The sequence below is a fragment of the Pseudonaja textilis genome, chromosome 1, assembly GCF_049901715.1.
Source record: "Pseudonaja textilis isolate UNSWEBS1 chromosome 1, rPseTex1.2, whole genome shotgun sequence".
Lineage (NCBI taxonomy): Eukaryota > Metazoa > Chordata > Lepidosauria > Squamata > Elapidae > Pseudonaja > Pseudonaja textilis.
The window spans coordinates 195,322,474-195,340,416 of record NC_141990.1 but is presented as its reverse complement, the minus strand read 5'-3'; the positions used below and the strand labels follow the sequence as shown (position 1 = coordinate 195,340,416).

Below are 17,943 nucleotides of genomic sequence, written 5' to 3'. Positions count from 1 at the left end.
TTATTATGGAGGGCATAAGGGGAGACTTCATTACATCAGTTTTCCAGTCTATCAAGAAGTGATACCGGATATTTTTTCCCATTTGGTTAGCATTCTAAACTAAGCATGATGACAAATAAAAAATTACTTCCCTTCCTTCAATTTGTACCATTTTAACTGGCACATATACCAAAAGAATGCAGGAATTGGCTTTTTTAAAAAAAAAACTTTATAACAAATGAAAATAGACCAGAAAGCACTGACAGTGACTAACAGTTTTGCTTTCATCTGATGAGTCACCACAGATATTAAAGCAGTGACACGGAGCATTTATGCGGAAGAAGTAAATGTAGTTCACTTTCCAAAACTTTCATATTTGTAGCTGTTGTGGTTTCTTGGAAACACCCTGAGGTAAAATTGTTGGAAGGTTTTCAATTTTTCATCTGCACGGACTGGAGTTCAAAAGCTCATGAAAAAAAAGCAACAACAACAACCCGGTGATCAATTGGATGTTTTCCTTAAATATATTTTCTTTAATTAACAATTTAAAATTTCTTGTCATTGTGTAACAGAAGATAGATTTGGGACAATTTATTCATTATTGTACTGTTAACCCATGTTTTCAGATAATTGTTCCCAAAGTGGCTCATACCAATTAAAAAAAAGAAAGATCTTGCCTTTAGGATTATTGTCCCAAAAGATCAAACGTAGGAGGTGGGGTGGGGTGGGGGGGGGGAGGAATTGGAATGAAAAGAAACAGGGAGATCTGTTTCTCAGCCCCCTCCCCACACCCCGAAAAAAAAAAAGACAGAGAAATATGAAGGAGCAATTTATATGCAGCAAAGGCTAGTCTGAATTTCCCTTCCTGGATCTATGAGCTTCTTGTTCTTTTGGCCTCTGGGTGAAGCCAAGACCTGCTCCCTTCAACTCTGCCTTGTCAGAGCATCCATTTAAAATAAGAGCTATGGATGTCAGGAAACCAATTTTATGATTCTGAAAATGTAGATAACAACAACCACCCCCCAAAAAGTATCTCACTTTAAAAGGGACTTCTTAAGTTGCTAGGCAGCCACCATACAAAGAAACATATAGGTTGACCCTGGATTTGCCTGGGTCATCTACCCACTCACTTTCTCTCTTATTTTGCTACATACTGTGTCCCAAATCATTTATGTTGCCAAAATGTTTTGTCCTGCAGTACAGGTGAAACTCGAAAAATTAGAATATCGTGCAAAAGTTCATTTATTTCAGTAATGCAACTAAAAAGGTGAACCTAATATATGAGATAGACTCATTGCATGCAAAGCAAGATAGTTCAAGCCGTGATGTGTCATAATTGCGATGATTATGGCTTACAGCTCATGAAAACCCCAAATTCACAATCTCAGAAAATTAGAATATTGTGAAAAGGTTCAATATTCTAGTTCAAAGTGTCCCCCTTTAATCAGCTAATGAAGCCATAACACCTGCAAAGGGTTCCTGAGCCTTTAAATGGTCTCTCAGTCTGGTTCAGTAGGAAGCACAATCATGGGAAAGACTGCTGACCTGACAGTTGTGCAGAAAACCATCATTGACACCCTCCATAAGGAGGGAAAGCCTCAAAAGGTAATTGCAAAAGAAGTTGGATGTTCCCAAAGTGCTGTATCAAAGCACATTAATAGAAAGTTATGTGGAAGGGAAAAGTGTGGAAGAAAAAGGTGCACAAGTAGCAGGGATGACCGCAGCCTGGAGAGGATTGTCAGGAAAAGGCCATTCAAAAGTGTTGGGGACTTTCACAAGGAGTGGACTGAGGCTGGAGTCAGTGCATCAAGAGCCACCACACATAGATGGATCCTGGACATGGGCTTCAAATGTCGTATTCCTCTTGTCAAGCCGCTCCTGAACAACAAACAACGTCAGAAGCGCCTTACCTGGGCTAAAGAAAAACAGAACTGGTCCCTCTTTTCCGATGAGAACTGAGCCCTCTTTTCCGATGAGAGCAACTTTTGCATCTCATTTGGAAACCAAGGAGCCAGAGTCTGGAGGAAGAATGGAGAGACACACACTGCAAGATGCTTGAAGTCCAGTGTGAAGTTTCCACAGTCTGTGTTGATTTGGGGAGCCATGTCATCTGCTGGTGTTGGTCCACTGTGCTTCATTAAGTCCAGGGTCAATGCAGCCATCTACCAGGAGATTCTGGAGCACTTCATGCTTCCTTCCACACATAAGCTTTATGGGGATGCTGACTTCATTTTCCAGCAGGACATGGCACCTGCCCACACTGCCAAAACCGCCAAAACCTGGTTCAATGACCGTGGAATTACTGTGCTTGACTGGCCAGCAAACTGACCTGACCTGAACCCCATACAGAATCTATGGGGCATTGCCAAGAGAAAGATGAGAGACATGAGACTGAACAATGCAGAAGAGCTGAAGGCCTCTATTGAAGCATCCTGGTCTTCCATAACACCTCAGTAGCGTCACAGGCTGATAGCTTCCATGCCACGCCGCACTGAGGCAGTAATTGCTGCAAAGGGGGCCCAAAGCAAGTACTGAGTATATATGCATGCTTATACTTTCCAGAGGTCTGATATTGTTCTATATACAATCCTTGTTTTATTGATTGCATGTAATATTCTAATTTTCTGAGATTGTGGATTTGGGGTTTTCATGAGTTGTAAGCCATCATCATCACAATTATGACAAATCACAGCTTGAACTATCTTGCTTTGCATGTAATGAGGTTATCTTGTATATTAGTTTTGTCTTTTAAGTTGCATTACTGAAATAAATGAACTTTTGCACGATATTCTAATATTTTGAGTTTCACCTGAATATGTACCTGCGGGCTAGTGGTGTTTGGAGACAAAAAAAACCCTAGCAAAAACTTAGAGCATAAATCAGCCTGAAAGGGAACACAGTTCATGACATATCTAATCAAGTGATGGAGGAAAAAAGACCAAGAAGTGAGCTAGAGAGCATTTTGATTGTGGCTTTCTTTGCTGGCAGTGGATCCGTGTTTTTGTCTTTCTAAAATCCAGATAAGACAATGGTTTTATTGGCTTCAATAATTAAATATATTTCTACATTCTATTGCTGTATCATCAGCAAGAGGAGGACACATGAATAATAAAAGCTATCCAAATGCTATCAACTGCTCAACCTAGAGCTGAGATTAATAACAGCATTCTTTTTTTCCCTTTTTTTATAATAAAAATGTGGATTCTTATTGAGACTGCCTCCTGTGAGAAGATGACTTTGGAGCAGTGATTTTATAGCCTGCCATGGCTATTGTTTTCATATCAAAGCAATACAATCAAGCTTTAAAGTGACTTGTCATCAGTGACTATTACATTTGTTCAGTAGCCTTTAAAATATAAGTGGGATACTTTAAGTAAAATGGTGGCGCTGGTTAATAGTAAGGTAATGCATACATTATCAGGTGAACATTTCTGTGGAATTACTGCTTTATGGAGTGGACGTACTCCAGCCACAGCAGCAAAGGATAATGAGTTTTTTTCAACAAATTCTGAGGCCCAAACGTCTTCCTAAAAGGGTGTTGGAGAAGTAGACAGAGACTCTGGTCCATCTCAACATACAAGTAGCCCTCAGGTAACCATGGGAATTGGGACAGGAATTTCCATTGCTAAGCAACAAGATTGTAACGCCCAAAGTCATGTGATTGTGATGCTTAACAATGGAGATTCTGATATTTCTGGTTGCTATTGTTAAGTATACCACTGAGGGTCATTAGGTGAGGTGATCATATTGTCGCCATTTGTGACTTCCTGCTGGTTTCCCCATTGACTGTGCTTGTAGGAAGCTGGCAAAAGTCGCAAATGATTGCATGATCAAGGGATGCTGTGATGCCATAATTATGAGCTGGGCACCCGGATCGCAATCACATGTGCATCAGAGATGCTGCAACTGACCTAAGTGTGAGGACTGATCAAAACTACTACTCATCCAACAGTGTTGTAAGTTCAAATGGTTGCTGAATAACAATAGCAACAGCACTTAGACTTATATACTGCTTCACAGTGCTTGACAACCCTCTCTAAGTGGTTTACAGAGTCAGCCTATTGCCCCCAACAATCTGGGCCCTCATTTTACCCACCTTGGAAGGATGGAAGGATGGAGCAACCTTGAGCCAGTGAGACCCGAACTGCCAAACTGCAGTAGCCTGCAGTAGTGCATTCTAACTGCTGCACCACTGCAGCTCTTAAGTGGTCATTAAAAAAGGATCATCTCTGTAGTTTACATTAGCTGGTCAAAGGCAATTTTAATAATCCAGTTGAGATTGGAGACCAAATTTCGGTTCTGAAAGAACAGGTTTCTGTTCGCGTAAACTCAAGTATGGCAGTTTGGAGCAACTATAGCTTTCAGTTTAAATTCAGAAAAACAACTGCCGCTTCATCTCCAGAGGCCACTGCTTGGTTTTTAAGAAAAAGAATTGATGCAAGATTCTCTGTTTTGCTGCTGTTGCCAAATTTGGCAATCAGTAATAGCCCGTGGGTTACTGAGAGACGTTTTATTGCTGCATTACGTGTAGGCTCCAGGATCTGCACTACCTATTTGCTTCCTAGCTGATTTTCATTGTCTACCTCAGAGTTGAGAGTTTTAGAGCCTTAAATAGCTTGGGGGCCATTTAGATTGCCTCTCCTAGTCTGTTCTGATCCAGCTTTCAATATTTCAGGAGGAGGCTTTAGCCATGATGGACAATATTCATGAGTCCGTCATGAATATTCTATGCAAAGGCCTCATCAAGTATGGCTCCTTGTCAGGAATGTCCACCTTTCTAAGTGCATTAGGAATGACAGGCAAGTCAGCTTCATTAGTTGCTCATCACACATCTTTCTGCCCAAAATCTGAAATCCTTTTGATGTTCATGGTTTTGAAAGTGTAGGGTTTTAAATCACCAGGCTAATGTTTTCGATTTCTAATGCTGCAAATTTGCTTTCTTCTGTAATATCCTCTAGGATGCTCTACAATCAAAATTTAGTAATCCAGTCTGTTCTCATCATTTGCACTGAACGACAATAATGATACCCTCTAGTATGGAAAATGGACCAAGACGCCATATGACTTTCTGATTTCATACATCTTCTCTGACTTAACAGCCAGAGGAAGTCAGTAAATTCTGGGTTGTGTCGACTGGCACTTGGCAGATAAAGGCTGCCCACAAGCTAACAGACGTTCCAGGGAACATCTTGAAGAAGCACCGGTGGTCGTTTTCTCTGAAAAGCAGTAAGGATTTGGACCCCAAAGGAATCTGTTTAATTTTCTCTATGACTGGCAAGTATTCCTCACTGAGACCAACACTAAGGAACAATTTAACCACTGGTGAAATATGAAAATTACAAACCAACATTAACAAGTCAAACCAAGCTGCTAGGACAGTGCAATATTGCCATTAGAGAAACAATGTCAAAAGCTGAAATAAATACTATTAAAAAAAAATGCTACACCAGCCAATTCATACAAACAGAGAAATTGTTGCAAACCACAGTTTAGACAACAATGAAATGAATTTTATATGAAACAGCTATGTATGTCATCTGAAGAAAAAGAAAGAGAAGAGAAGAGTTCAGTTTTATGGCAGGAAAGAAACTAGATGCTATCTGGTCTTATACCTTCAAACAGAGGGAGCAGGACTTAGATGTCTTTGATCTAGTAACACTACACAAGGCAACCTAACAATACATACAGTTAAGAAGCCAGATACAAACTCCCACCAATTCAAGATATTACTTTTTACAACTGGTTCTGTGGGTGTGGCTAGGTGGGAGTGGCCATGTGACTAGGTAGGCATGGCTTTTTTTTGCAGCACCCCCCACCCCCACCCCCATGCTCCATTTTTTTTGCTTCCTGGGCCTCAGGGAAGCCTCCTGGGTGAAGCAGTAAGGCAGGGAGGGGGATCCCAGCACAGCTGATTGTTGGAATAGCTGATCATCGGGAGGAAAAAAAATGAGAAATACCATAAGGAGTGACTGGGTGGGGCGGGGCAGGCAAGACTGCAGTCAGCGATGTCATGCATGCACACGATGCCATGCATGGTTGTAGCCCAATGTTCATTACCATGAATTAAGAACCATTAAATACAATGAAAACATATTTTTGAGTAAACGTTCATGGAACCGGACTGTTTAACCTCGAGTTCACAAAGATTTCAAGTGACAGGACTTCTATCTATGACATTTCTTAAATGCGAAGAAGCATGCTGGATGCAGGAATGATGGACTGGATTGTTTTTCTTTTTTAGGGATTACAGAGTCTACAAACCCAGCAGATGTAAATTTCAGCATAAGCCAGAAACAGGAATTGTGGATTCTGATGCCATTTGGTAGCAACCTTCTACTAGGTTGGAGTCTCTTTCCAATGCAATTACTTGCATTGCCTAAGACTCAGCAGGCAACCCTACATAGCCTTTCCAGCTATAAAAATGCTTGTGGTTGAAATTGTACCAAAGAAAAACTTTGACAATTTTTTCAGAATCATAATGGAAAGATCTGACAATATCAGAAATATCTACATATATAAAAATCTATTGTGTCAGAATATTGTTGATTTTGAAAAGCAACTTGTTGGTAGGAAAAGTGACTAATTGGGAGATGACATATATTATTTCCAAATATACAAATATTTCCCTTGAAAGTTAAGCATCAGAAAGACATCTTCCAACCACTGGACTAGCCTGGATCGCTAAATTATACAGATTTCATTCTTTCTACTTTCATCAATATAAAACTTGCTGCCAAAATAACATACAAACATATAATCAAGGAAGACAGGGACAAAGGAATACATTTATATATATGAAGACATACTTAGCTCTCTAATACTATTGCTTTTAGCCTTTATTTGATTTTTTTGTGCAAAATAAAAATATCCTTTTGCTATAGAAGAGAATATAAATATTTCAGGATTGCACTGTGGAGTCATTGGTGTGTAGCACATGGCATCACCATAGCATGCAAATCAACTAGAGGCCAGTACATCTTAAGTAAGCTAAAAGATCCCTGAAGGGAAAAATAATTCCAAGAGCCACCTACAGTATAGAGTATAAGAACTGTAACAGTCACTATGTAAGAGAGTTGGGCAGAAAATTAGTAGAGCACACATCCATAAGCACCAAATAGAATTCAGAAGATATGATGAAACTCCTTAATCTCATAATACATAGACAGACTAAACTATAATTTCAACTGGGAAACTGTGAGCATCTTAGTCCAAGCAAAATATAAAAAAACACTAGAGAATTCCTGTAACTTTGGCATTCAGACAAATGAGCCATCACCAGACACATAGAGATAAGCCACATTTACACACCATTCAAAATAGATGATAAAAAAACAGTAGACCAGAACACCCCCTTTCCAGCATCCTACACACAGATGAACAGGGATTAACATAAGTCAATCAACCCAGCAGAAAACAATATCCTAATGAAGAAACTACTGAGCAGAAAACCATTTTTACACTATCCAATAACCAGAGTTCTGTGAGTGGCATTACAATTCATGGGTACCTCTATATCTCTGGGGAAAGAGACAAAACAAGAAAAAGCATATTGATTGCAGTCAAGAATTTGCTTTCTGTTAATTGCACACATGTAGAAAATAATTAAGTCTAGAGGAATTTTTTCCTCTTTGTTTTTGTGACAAATTGATATCTCAATTAAATTTTATGCTGAGCCTTAATTGCACATGAAAATGGACAGTGAAGATACCTGTTTCCTGAGAGCATCTAGGCGCTTCTTCCTTCCTTCTTCTTCCTCGACTTCCTTGAGGATTGCCTCTTTTTTCTCCAACAAACGCTTTTCCAATAGCTTTTGCCTAAACTGAACTCTTTGAACAAGAAATCAGAAAATCAATGTCTTCTCAATATTACTTTATTATTCAGCCAACTATTGGGAGCAATGAAGACCTTAATTAAAGAAGCATTACAAACTGTCTTTTGCCTAGGAACCTTTATGTTACAGTGACAATACCATGCTATTCAGATTTATTCAAGGGAAAATATTAAGTTCAATAAGCATAGGATTGGACTGCAGATGTCTACATTTTGTAGTAAACATTATTTGTGTATGAATTAATAAATAATATGTCTTAAACTGTATTTAGATGGCTTATCACCCAATGCACTGATAAATTTTATTGCAATTTTCCACATCTACCATAGTTCAGATTACTAACTGATAATTGCTAATTGAGGAAGAATCACACTAAGTCAGGTCCATGCCTATAATCAAAAAACATGGCAAGCCAACTTCTGGCTTATCAAGAACATTTACCAATAGCACTTAGACTTATATACCACTTTACACTGCTTTAAAGACATCTCTAAGTGGTTTAGAGTTTGCATATTGCCCCAAATAATCTGGGTCCTCATTTTACTGACCTCAGAAGAATGGAAGGCTGAGTCAACCTTGAGCCAGTCCCTTTTGCAAATTTCAAAGCCACTAGCTAATTTGAAAAACATTCTTATTATTGACTATATTCCCTCCTTATGTTACTAGCAAAATATCAGCCTTAATTCAAAATAGTGCCATTGGAAGTATGTAAGTAATTAATGAAATGATGCCTGGCTACAAATGGTTTCTATATCTTTAGATAGCTACCAAATTGGTAAAATTGCCTCTATACAAGAAATAACTCCTTTGAAACAGGGAATGATGCTTACTGCTTCATTCAGACAAATCCAATTTGCCCAGAGTCACTTTTTGGCGAGATGGGCGACTATATAAATAAATATAACTAAATAAAAAAAGTTAAGCAACAGTTTTAGTGTAATTTACAGTTAACTATTAAAGGTGGGTTATGTAACAATAAAATAATTCTGTTAAATCCAAGTTCCTTCTACTGGTTCAAACAATGGTATATCTAAGGTATTATTATTTTTAACTGAATATTTATTTGGGACAGAATAGCATAGCATTTAGACTTATATACTGCTTAATATTGCTTTACAGCCCTCTCAAGAGGTTTATAGAGTCAGCATACTGCCCCCAACAATTTGGGTCCTCATTTTACCCAATAGATATCCATTACCAGCTAAGTCCTGGGAGTTAAATACCATCCCAAGCAGAATATTCTTATATAATTTCCAAAAGTAGTCGGAGGAAAACTGATAAAAAGGAGAATCCTTTCAAATGATCCAAATAAATGATCCTTATTTCCATTACTATGTCCAGGGAACTCGGCAATGTGCCTAGCTCCCTTTTTCTTGAGTTTAACTGTGTCTTCAAAATTAGATTTCATGCTGAAGTACTATGGATTAACTCGGAGACCTGAACATTGAAGATGTTCACAAAAACTTATAAAGATTATACAGGCAAGAAAACCAAATGAAGAATTCACAACGTATCTCATATGACATTTACATAATGAATATAGTCTGTGATCAACTACCCATAAAATCACAGAAACAGGCACCTGACACGTCTGTTGAGATATGCACTGGTGAGTAAGGACTTTAAATAGAACTATTTATGTTGATGCTACATAATTAATGGATCTCAAAAGCAGATCTATGAAGATAAGTTGCTCTGAAGCACTGAATTCTTCATTTCGAATCAAAAAGAAGTGCAAATAAATAGCTAGGGAGAAGGAAAACTCATAACCCTTCCTTCCTCCCATTTCCCCCCCCCTCCCCTCCCTCCTTCCCTCCCCTTCCCAAAAAATAAACAGAGTGAAAAAACTCTGACAGAGGAAGCTACAGATATTACTGTAACCTTTCCCTACTGGGCACCCTTCAAAAACGTTGGTGTTGTTGTCCATGTCAACAGAAACCGACTAAGATAATATAGCAAAGAAAACTCTAGAGGAGAAACTGAATTAAGTACATTTGATACATAGAGGCCTCCCATTTGTGTACTCATGACTGGCAGCTCCAGCAAATTCATTTTCAAAATCTCAGTGTGGGCAGAAGATTACCCGAGTCAGTCATGTGGGGGCTCAACTTCTTTCGTCTGGCAATTTAGCTGGGAAAGAGAATGCCTGTTTGGATTAGACGCCAGACTAACGTAAGGGGGGGAAAAAATCGAGGGTGGGTTCCCGTGTTACATTTCAGATGCACGAAGCCGTGGGCAAATACTAACTACAAAGGCCCAACTAGTGAAAAAAGAGAAAGGGAGAGTCAACTAGTGGGGATGGGGTCGTGGTGGTGGTGGGGGCTGAAAAGAAGTATGTTATCTGAGTTCTGCCACTGAACAGAGAAGCATGTGCTCTGTGTGAGTGTAAGCATTAGTCTGCCTGTGTGTGTGGAAAAAAAGGAGGGAGAGTGAGTTGTACACCTGTTGCTGGAAATTGCCTTGAGGATCATTTCACTAAAAAAGTATAAGCTCTCTAAATAATATGGGATGACGCCTCAAGCACAGCTATGTGGAGTTGGATGTTGCAATATCTGATGTGAAATGGAAGCTAATGAAGGCTGGCTGTTCCTTTTGGAAGAGAAAGAAAACATTTTTTTAAAAAAAAACCTTTTATGCATAAAAGAATTAAACACTATGTCTCAAACAATTATCACTCTCTCTTTACTTAATTGCAGTCGTTCATCATTCTCAGAGAGTCACCTCAGCCCATGGATTTTGGACTTTGGCATTATTAGAGAACCATTTAATTGAAATGGTTAAAACCATTTAAGCATCCCCGAAGAAACCAAAATGTGTAGGCCATGTTCATCACTGAAGTATCATCAGCTGGTTTTTAATTTTTTAGGAAGTGAAGCTGACTTTGGTAAGCTTCAGACAAAATCTTTAGGTAGGACTTTAATCTCCCAATGAACTGACGACATACGCGGGAACGCCGGAAACTGGAACAGCAGCTCGCCAGCGCATGTGTGCGCCAGGAAACTGAGCTTTTGGTTTCTGGCACGCACATGTGCTCTGATCACCTAGTCTTCCAGTTTGGCCAGTGTGCATGTGCATGCTGAAAACTGGAAGCTCAGTTTCCTGGTGCTCACATGCGCGCCGGGGAGCTGCTCTTCCGGTTTCCTGTGCTCCCATGCGTGCGAAGCAGTGGTGGAATTCAAATTTTTTTATTACTGATTCTGTGGGTGTGGCTTATTTGGTGGGTGTGGCTTGTGGTCATGTGACTGGATGGGTGTTGCTTAGTGGTCATGTGACTGGGAGGGCTGCTTGGCGGTCATGTGACGGGGTGGGCGTGGCCAACTCAATGTCACTCACATCAAGGGGTGCCTCACCTGGCCCCTCCCCTCCCAGCCATTCCTTGTCACCCAGCCTCAATTTATCTATCGTTCTGTAAAAATGTTGTTCACCTTTTTTGACTTTATTATCTGCACACTATAGATGTACTTTCATGGACCACTGAAAGGAGGAAATGGCTCACATGCTTTACCCAAGAGTGTGATAGGCAACAGGCTTTTAAGGGGCTGCCAGAAAGAAAGGGGGACAATGTATTTTCCAAAGAAGCAGAATGCAAACAAGAAGCAATGGATGGAAACTGAACAGAGAGAAGCAACCTAAAACTAAGGAGAAACTTCCGGACAGTGAGAACAATGAACCAGTGGAACTGCCTGCCTCCAGAAGTTCTGGGTGCTCCATCACTGGAAGTTTTAAGAAAAGACCGGACAGCCATTTCTCTGAAATGGTATAGAGTTCACCCTAAGGTTCCTTCTAAGTATTATTCTGACACCTTTCCCAGGATTTCTACTCAGAGTTTGCCTGAGCTGGGGCTTGGGCTAGAAGACCTCCAAGGTCCCTTTCAACTCTTGTTAAACACATGTGTATTTTATGCTCTGGACTATTGACATTGAATGCATGTAAACCCTGACAAATATGTGGTAGCCCTGGGCAAAAGAAAGGCAGAAAAATCACTCTAGGTGTAGGGACAGTGTAAAATATTAACACATGATAAATAATGGAACAATTAAAAATAATAGCACAGAGTTTTATCTCTCTCTTTCTATTTTTTTTCTTTCTTTCTCTACCTTCCCCTCTCTCTCTCTCTCTCTCTCACACACACACACACACACACACACAGAGCACTTAACAGACAAGCATTTTGGAAGCAGCTCCTTTAAATTTCTCCAAGGCTGGAGTGGATTCCCCCACCCCCTCTGTCAGATTGCACTCCTTCTCACTCCAGACACTTTAACTCACACGGGGAAAGTGATACTTGCAGTGTCCATGTCTTTCTTCCTTTTCCCCAGGGAGAAAGAGGACGTGGGGAATGGAAAGCTAGGAGAGCAATCACAAGTGAGCGACCGGGTTGGGGGCGTGGCCAGCCAGGGATTGCCACCGGTTTGGCAACCCATGCCAATTAACCGCTACCGGTTCTCCCGAAAAGGTGTGAACCGGTTGAATAGCACCTCTGGTGTGAAGGCCAGCTAACCGGTGTGCATGCATGTGCCTGAACCAGGAAGAATGGATGACAGCTGACGTCCCAGGAGAGATGACTCTGTGTGCCACTTCCAGCAAGCATGCCATAGATTTGCCATCACAGGTCTAGTGTTTAAGGCACCCGTAAAGGTGAAAGCAAGAGTTCTAGTTCTGCCTTAGCCATGAAAACCAGCTGGGAGTGTTGGGCTAGTCCTTCTCTCTCTGCCCAACTCACCTCAAAGGCTGCCGTTATGGGGGCAAATAGCAGGAGGAAGGTGTGTTGGATAAGTTCACCACCTTGATTTATTTATAAAAATAGTAAAGGCAGTATATAAATAAATAAAATTAAGGAATGACCGATGTAATACTAAGTCTAAGAACGCTCTAAGCTTTCCTGAAATAGTTGTTCCAATGTTGGATTCATGGATTCCAATTCTGTAGGATTCAGGGCCTGCTCACTCCTTTTCCCCTCACCTGTCTGGTGCTTTCCAAATCAGAGAAATCTCAACCAGCGGGAAACCATAAAAGGAGCATGATGAGAACTGGTCTAGAGTTGACTCTGATGCATTTAGGCTCCTCAGGTTTCTTAACTTTTCCCATCCCCCATCTCTGGAGCAGTGGTGGGATTCAAATTTTTTTTTAGTACCGGTTCTGTGGGCGTGGCTTGGTGGGCGTGGCAGAGGAAGGATACTGTAAAATCTCCAGTCAGAGGTGGGATTTGCCGGTTCTCCAAACTACTCGAAATTTCCGCTACCGGTTCTCCAGAACCTGCTGCATACCACCTCTCTCTGGAGGTAATTTAAATGAGACATTTGCCTCATAGAACTGGCTGGAGCAAGGGTGTCAAACTCAGGTCGTCATGGTGACATCATGTGACATACCAGGACTTTTTTTCCATTTGCTAAACCAGGCATGGATGTGGCTAGCACGTGACGCATCCAGACCGCGGGCTGGGAGTTTGACAGCCCTGGGCTGGAGGGTCCTAACTGAAACTGAGAGAATTTGAAAGCACATAATGATGGAATTACACTAGAAAGTGATCTCTAACCTCCTGCTAATGACAGAATATTTGCATAAGATTTAAAGAAAAGGCAGCTTAACTACATATCACTGATGAGAGTCACTATCTCCAAAGCAATCTGTTAAATATTCAGCAATACTACTGAATAGCCTATATAATCAGAAATTCATTCCTTAGATTTAACTTAAATCCCTCGTTAGAAATTGAAAATGAGGTCCTATCCCACTGAAGTAGAGAGAAGATATTTGTTTTATGGAACAGCCCTTCTAAAATAGCTGGATGCTACAGATCTATAGCTATAGATTTATATAGCTCAATTATATAAACTATAATTGAGTTATAGCAGAAAAAAACCTACTGCTTGTAATCTTGGAGAAAACAATTGCTGGTCATGGTTCATAGCACTGGGATAGATGGAAGAATAACACAAATAGAAAGACCCATGTTCATGCAAGGACATGGTAAATTGATTGAAGGTAAGTACCTACAGGAAGATATCCAGTGATCCTGGATTATGATTCTTTACATAAATTCTATGCAGTACTATGCAAAATTTACCAGTATGTGGGTTCAGTTTTACATCAGTAGAAGGTTGATATACAAAGGTATACAAATCATTTTGAAACTGAAATATTTCAAGCCCAAAACTTTGAGTTAAACACACCTGTTTGTAATTTTTTTAAAAAAAGCTGTCCAGCCTTATCGAGACCATTCCAAGATCACCATGTGTTTAATATTTGAAACTTACTACATATCTTTATTGGTATGAATGGAACAGACTTAAGTAGGCCAAAGTAAAACCCTATCCTACAACACTACTTGTATCTTGTATCTAGACCCACTGAGTACGATGGCACTTACTCTTAAGATACTGTACAGTACATACGATATCAGACTGAATGCATTTAATATTTTCTTTCCTTCTAGACAAGATTTTCGATACAGAATTACTCTGCCTGATTCATGGCATTTTTACTAGGAGCCAAAATATTACCTTTTTGTATGTGTAGCTACTATAACGTTTTCCCACCGTTTCTCCTGTGTCTTTTCTTTTCATCCCAAATCCATTAAAGATGAAAGAAACCATCTTTTGATAAGGAGTTTCAGGAACGTTCTGTTTAAAACCACATTGTGCTTTTGAGCATTATAAGATAAATAAAATAGCCATACTTTTAAAAGAAAATGTAATTAAATGTTATCTCCAACTAGATTTCTCTTTTTTTCCTGATACATTTACCTCTCTTTGTCTTTAATGATCTGCTCAGCCATTAATTTCTTACATTCCGCCAGACGCAGGAGGTCTTTTGCTTCCCTCTCTTGCCACTTGCGCTGTTTTTCAGCCCAGTATTTTTTCACCTAAGAATACAAAGTCATTAAAAATCTGGGAGGGGAGAGGGGAAGGAGAAACTTAACAGTGGCTAATCACTACCTTGGTATCTATAAAAACAGTTTCACTGGTTCATGCCATACCGATATCCATTTGACTTCCCAATCCACAATCTCAAACACAAATAAGAAAAGCTGGTTTGAAGACTTGCTATTCTGAACTTATTACAACGCTATGTTTTCTTTTCATCTCCTCTTTCGGGCACAGGTTTATAGTATTATGTCTTTGCACGTATCATATAGAGTGTTGTATCATGGCACATATCAAAAATACTATCTCAAAATTCAGAAACCTGACTATACTGGGGGGTGGGGGAACCCTTAATATTTAAAAGCTTATAACAGTAAATTCCAAAGGTCATCCCAACAAAGGGAATGCTAGATGAGAGTTTGTGAATGAAATTGCCACAGAAACAGAATGATGGCCAATTGGATGTTTTTCTTTGTCCTCTTTTAAAAATAGGCCTGGAGCAGAATGACCGTGAGCAAAAATCACAGGAGGCAGACAAAGCAAGATTGACAACATTTGGATCAGCAGCAATAAAAGCAAACAGAACTCAAGAGCCTGTACTATGAAAATATGAAAAGATACATGGAAAATGTTCCAGCATAGCTGGTAGTTTTGGTCCAATGTTTATAGAATGAATCCAACAAGTGTGGATGTGTTTGCTTTGAGCAAAGGCTAATTAACTGCACAAACATATCCTCTACTGCAGAAGAAAACAACTCACAATAGAGATAAACCAAAGGTTAATTAAATGGGAATAAACAATTCTTCTGTTGAATAAACCCAAAGGGGTGGGATATCCTATTTCTGTCTCCTATTAAACTCTTTGAATTTATTTAAAGTAATCAAGCAGCACTTTCTACAGGCTCTGTGGGCTGTCGTAGTTTGAATGCACTAGTAATAATAAAAGCTAACGTAAGAGACAATTTCCAGATATTTCCATCTCCCCAAAACTCACTGCAGCCATGCATTCAGACACTCCAGCAAAGCAGCCAGCAGCTAAACATGAGTGAATGGACCTTCACATCCACATGTGAGGCAGGGCTTTGAAAGTCCATCCTGATGCCATTTAGGCTGCCATAAATATAGGCTTGAATTCTTAAAAAGTTCAGCCAGTGATTTCACAAGGATCTGGAAACAGGCTGCTGTAAAATTTTGAGAGGTAGGAACAGAAATTTTGAGAGGTGGATCATTCCCATCCCCATCCCCACCTCCTACTGCATCCCCTCTTCATCTATTCTTTCTTCAGAGTTGCTTGTTTGGTCTACAGAAGTCAATGATCCAGTCAATTGGGGTATGTAATATAAAATGTTGGTAGTAACTTGGCAATGTATTTCTGCAATGAAATCTACTGAACCATCTGATTGTATCAAAGCCTGGGCTTATGCTGTACTTTTGGTAAAAGCATTTCTATGTGTGATACAAGGAACCACTGCCTCATTCAGACTTTGCCTGTGAGACCAGGGAGCATTGGTGCATTGCAGCAGATAAGAAGACAGTTGGGATCAAGAGCTGCATTGTTGGAGCTGAATGCCAGAACAAAACAGACACATCTAGTGAGACTAGCGTGAATTTGAGGCCCTGTTGCACATGAGTTTCTGAATCATGGAATAGGAGATTTTGAAGGATATGTTTCTCTTCTCATCTGTCCCTTTGAGGGTGGGTAGAGGGAGGGAGGAGGCGGGAGGGAGAGGGAGAGGCAGAGAAAAAGGTAAGGAGAAGCTTAAAGTTAGCCACCTGATTAGAGGACAGGGAAAGAGTGATACTATATTGAGTCCTCTGGTTGCCTTCTTCAAGGTTAAGCGCTCCAACCGAGAGACCCCTCTTGAAATGACTGTGACGATAAACAGGGCAAAGATGTGCAAACAAAGCCAAAGTGGGCAGCCATCGTGGGAGGGAAGTTTGGAGGGATATTTAAGGAGCAAGAGAGTCCGTTTTATGAATACTACTCATATGAAAGCATCAACACATCTGCAAGACCAAGTTACATAGGCAAGTCATCCTCTCAATGTTTAGCCCCAAATGACTATACATGAGAGCTTATTACATTGTTTTAGACATGCTGACACCATCGCAGAATTTCATTCAAGGTTGCAAGCATATGAAAACATATTCTCTTCCTCTCTCTGAACGGAGTCTTCCAAGGTTTCATGCAAGAACACAGCAGTCTTTCAAGATTTGCCCGCATCTCATGTTACCATTACTTTATTTACAAATCCAGTGAGGGTAGGCTGCTTCAATATGTATGGTGTCTCACACTGCATCTTGGAGATGGTTCAAATAATTTTAATATAGAGAACAGAGAATAGGGAATGTTAATTCTTCCTACAGCATGGTAGCATCTGTCAGAAATTATTCCCATATTGAAATTTCTCCCCCAAAAGGTAGTACTGGAACAGGCTGGAAGTGCCAATTATTACATTTCATAAAGAACTTTTTTGTTTTGTTGCTCCTTCAATCTGACCTTTTTTCATAATCCCATATAAAATATTGCATAGGAATAGCCAATGATGGCAGACACTATTTCCATTATACAGCAATTAGTTCAGCAATTATCTTTGCAGTTGCCAGAAAGATTGAAGGTATTGTGAACTTCAAAACTATTCTATTTCTTTCCCTGAAAACAAAAGCTGTTATTACACCTCTAGCTCATTAGATGTCTGTCTGTCTCCCTATCTACCATAGCTTGTAACACTCCTAAGAGGAACAAAGCAGTGATTACTTTCAAAGCTCTTGATTTATAATATTTACCCTAGACAGGGAGTGAAAGATAAACCATTCAGTTAAAATTAAGGTGCCAAATATGTTTTTTGATAACAAACAAAATTAAAAGCTTTATTTAAAAAACACAACACGCATACACACACAGTTCATATTAATGTATTCAGCATTGAGGGCAAGATATGTAAGTTTTCTGGTTTTATCGTGCTACTTCACAACATCGGAGTACATCTATCTTGTCCATTTTATTGAAGCTCCAACAGATTATCTCTTTTTGAAGAGTTTTCAAAGTCAGACTTACACTAGATGGCAATCTTCACTCTAAATGGGTATCTACAGATCTGCTGGGCTATTCCAACAAAAGGAAGGAGATGAACGCTGCAAACAGTGATCTCTAAAAATCTCTGGTGCATATGACTCGCCAACTTTAAGATCTCTGTACAATATTTTCAAATAGAATTCTTGCATTACATTTCCAGGCCCACCTAAACCATTCATAAACTGTTCTTC

General features: G+C 39.7%; 2 protein-coding genes across 6 annotated transcripts in view; one reads left to right on the top strand and one right to left on the bottom strand.

Moving 5' to 3' along the window:
• The window catches only part of UPP2 (uridine phosphorylase 2), a 65,572-nt gene extending 50,093 nt beyond the window's left edge, over nucleotides 1-15,479 (top strand). For 2 of the 3 annotated variants that reach the window (XM_026697198.2, XM_087920175.1), the window contains exon 7: nucleotides 4,938-5,409. In XM_026697198.2, coding sequence (XP_026552983.2) covers nucleotides 4,938-4,960 — 23 coding nt within the window. In that variant the 3' untranslated portion in view covers nucleotides 4,961-5,409. Of the gene's footprint in view, nucleotides 1-4,937; nucleotides 5,410-15,168 lie in introns of those variants that run through there. The other variant, XM_026697196.2, reaches the window with a different exon arrangement.
• Nucleotides 1-17,943, bottom strand: part of CCDC148 (coiled-coil domain containing 148) — a 163,893-nt gene that overhangs the window by 2,758 nt on the left and 143,192 nt on the right. For 2 of the 3 annotated variants that reach the window (XM_087920172.1, XM_087920170.1), the window contains exons 12-13: nucleotides 14,557-14,675; nucleotides 7,688-7,805 (exon numbers count right to left, since the gene is read on the bottom strand). The exons of the other annotated variant lie outside the window; for it this stretch is intronic. In XM_087920172.1, the coding sequence (XP_087776298.1) occupies nucleotides 7,688-7,805; nucleotides 14,557-14,675 (237 nt within the window). The remainder of the gene's footprint in view (nucleotides 1-7,687; nucleotides 7,806-14,556; nucleotides 14,676-17,943) is intronic. 3 annotated transcript variants of the gene reach the window in all.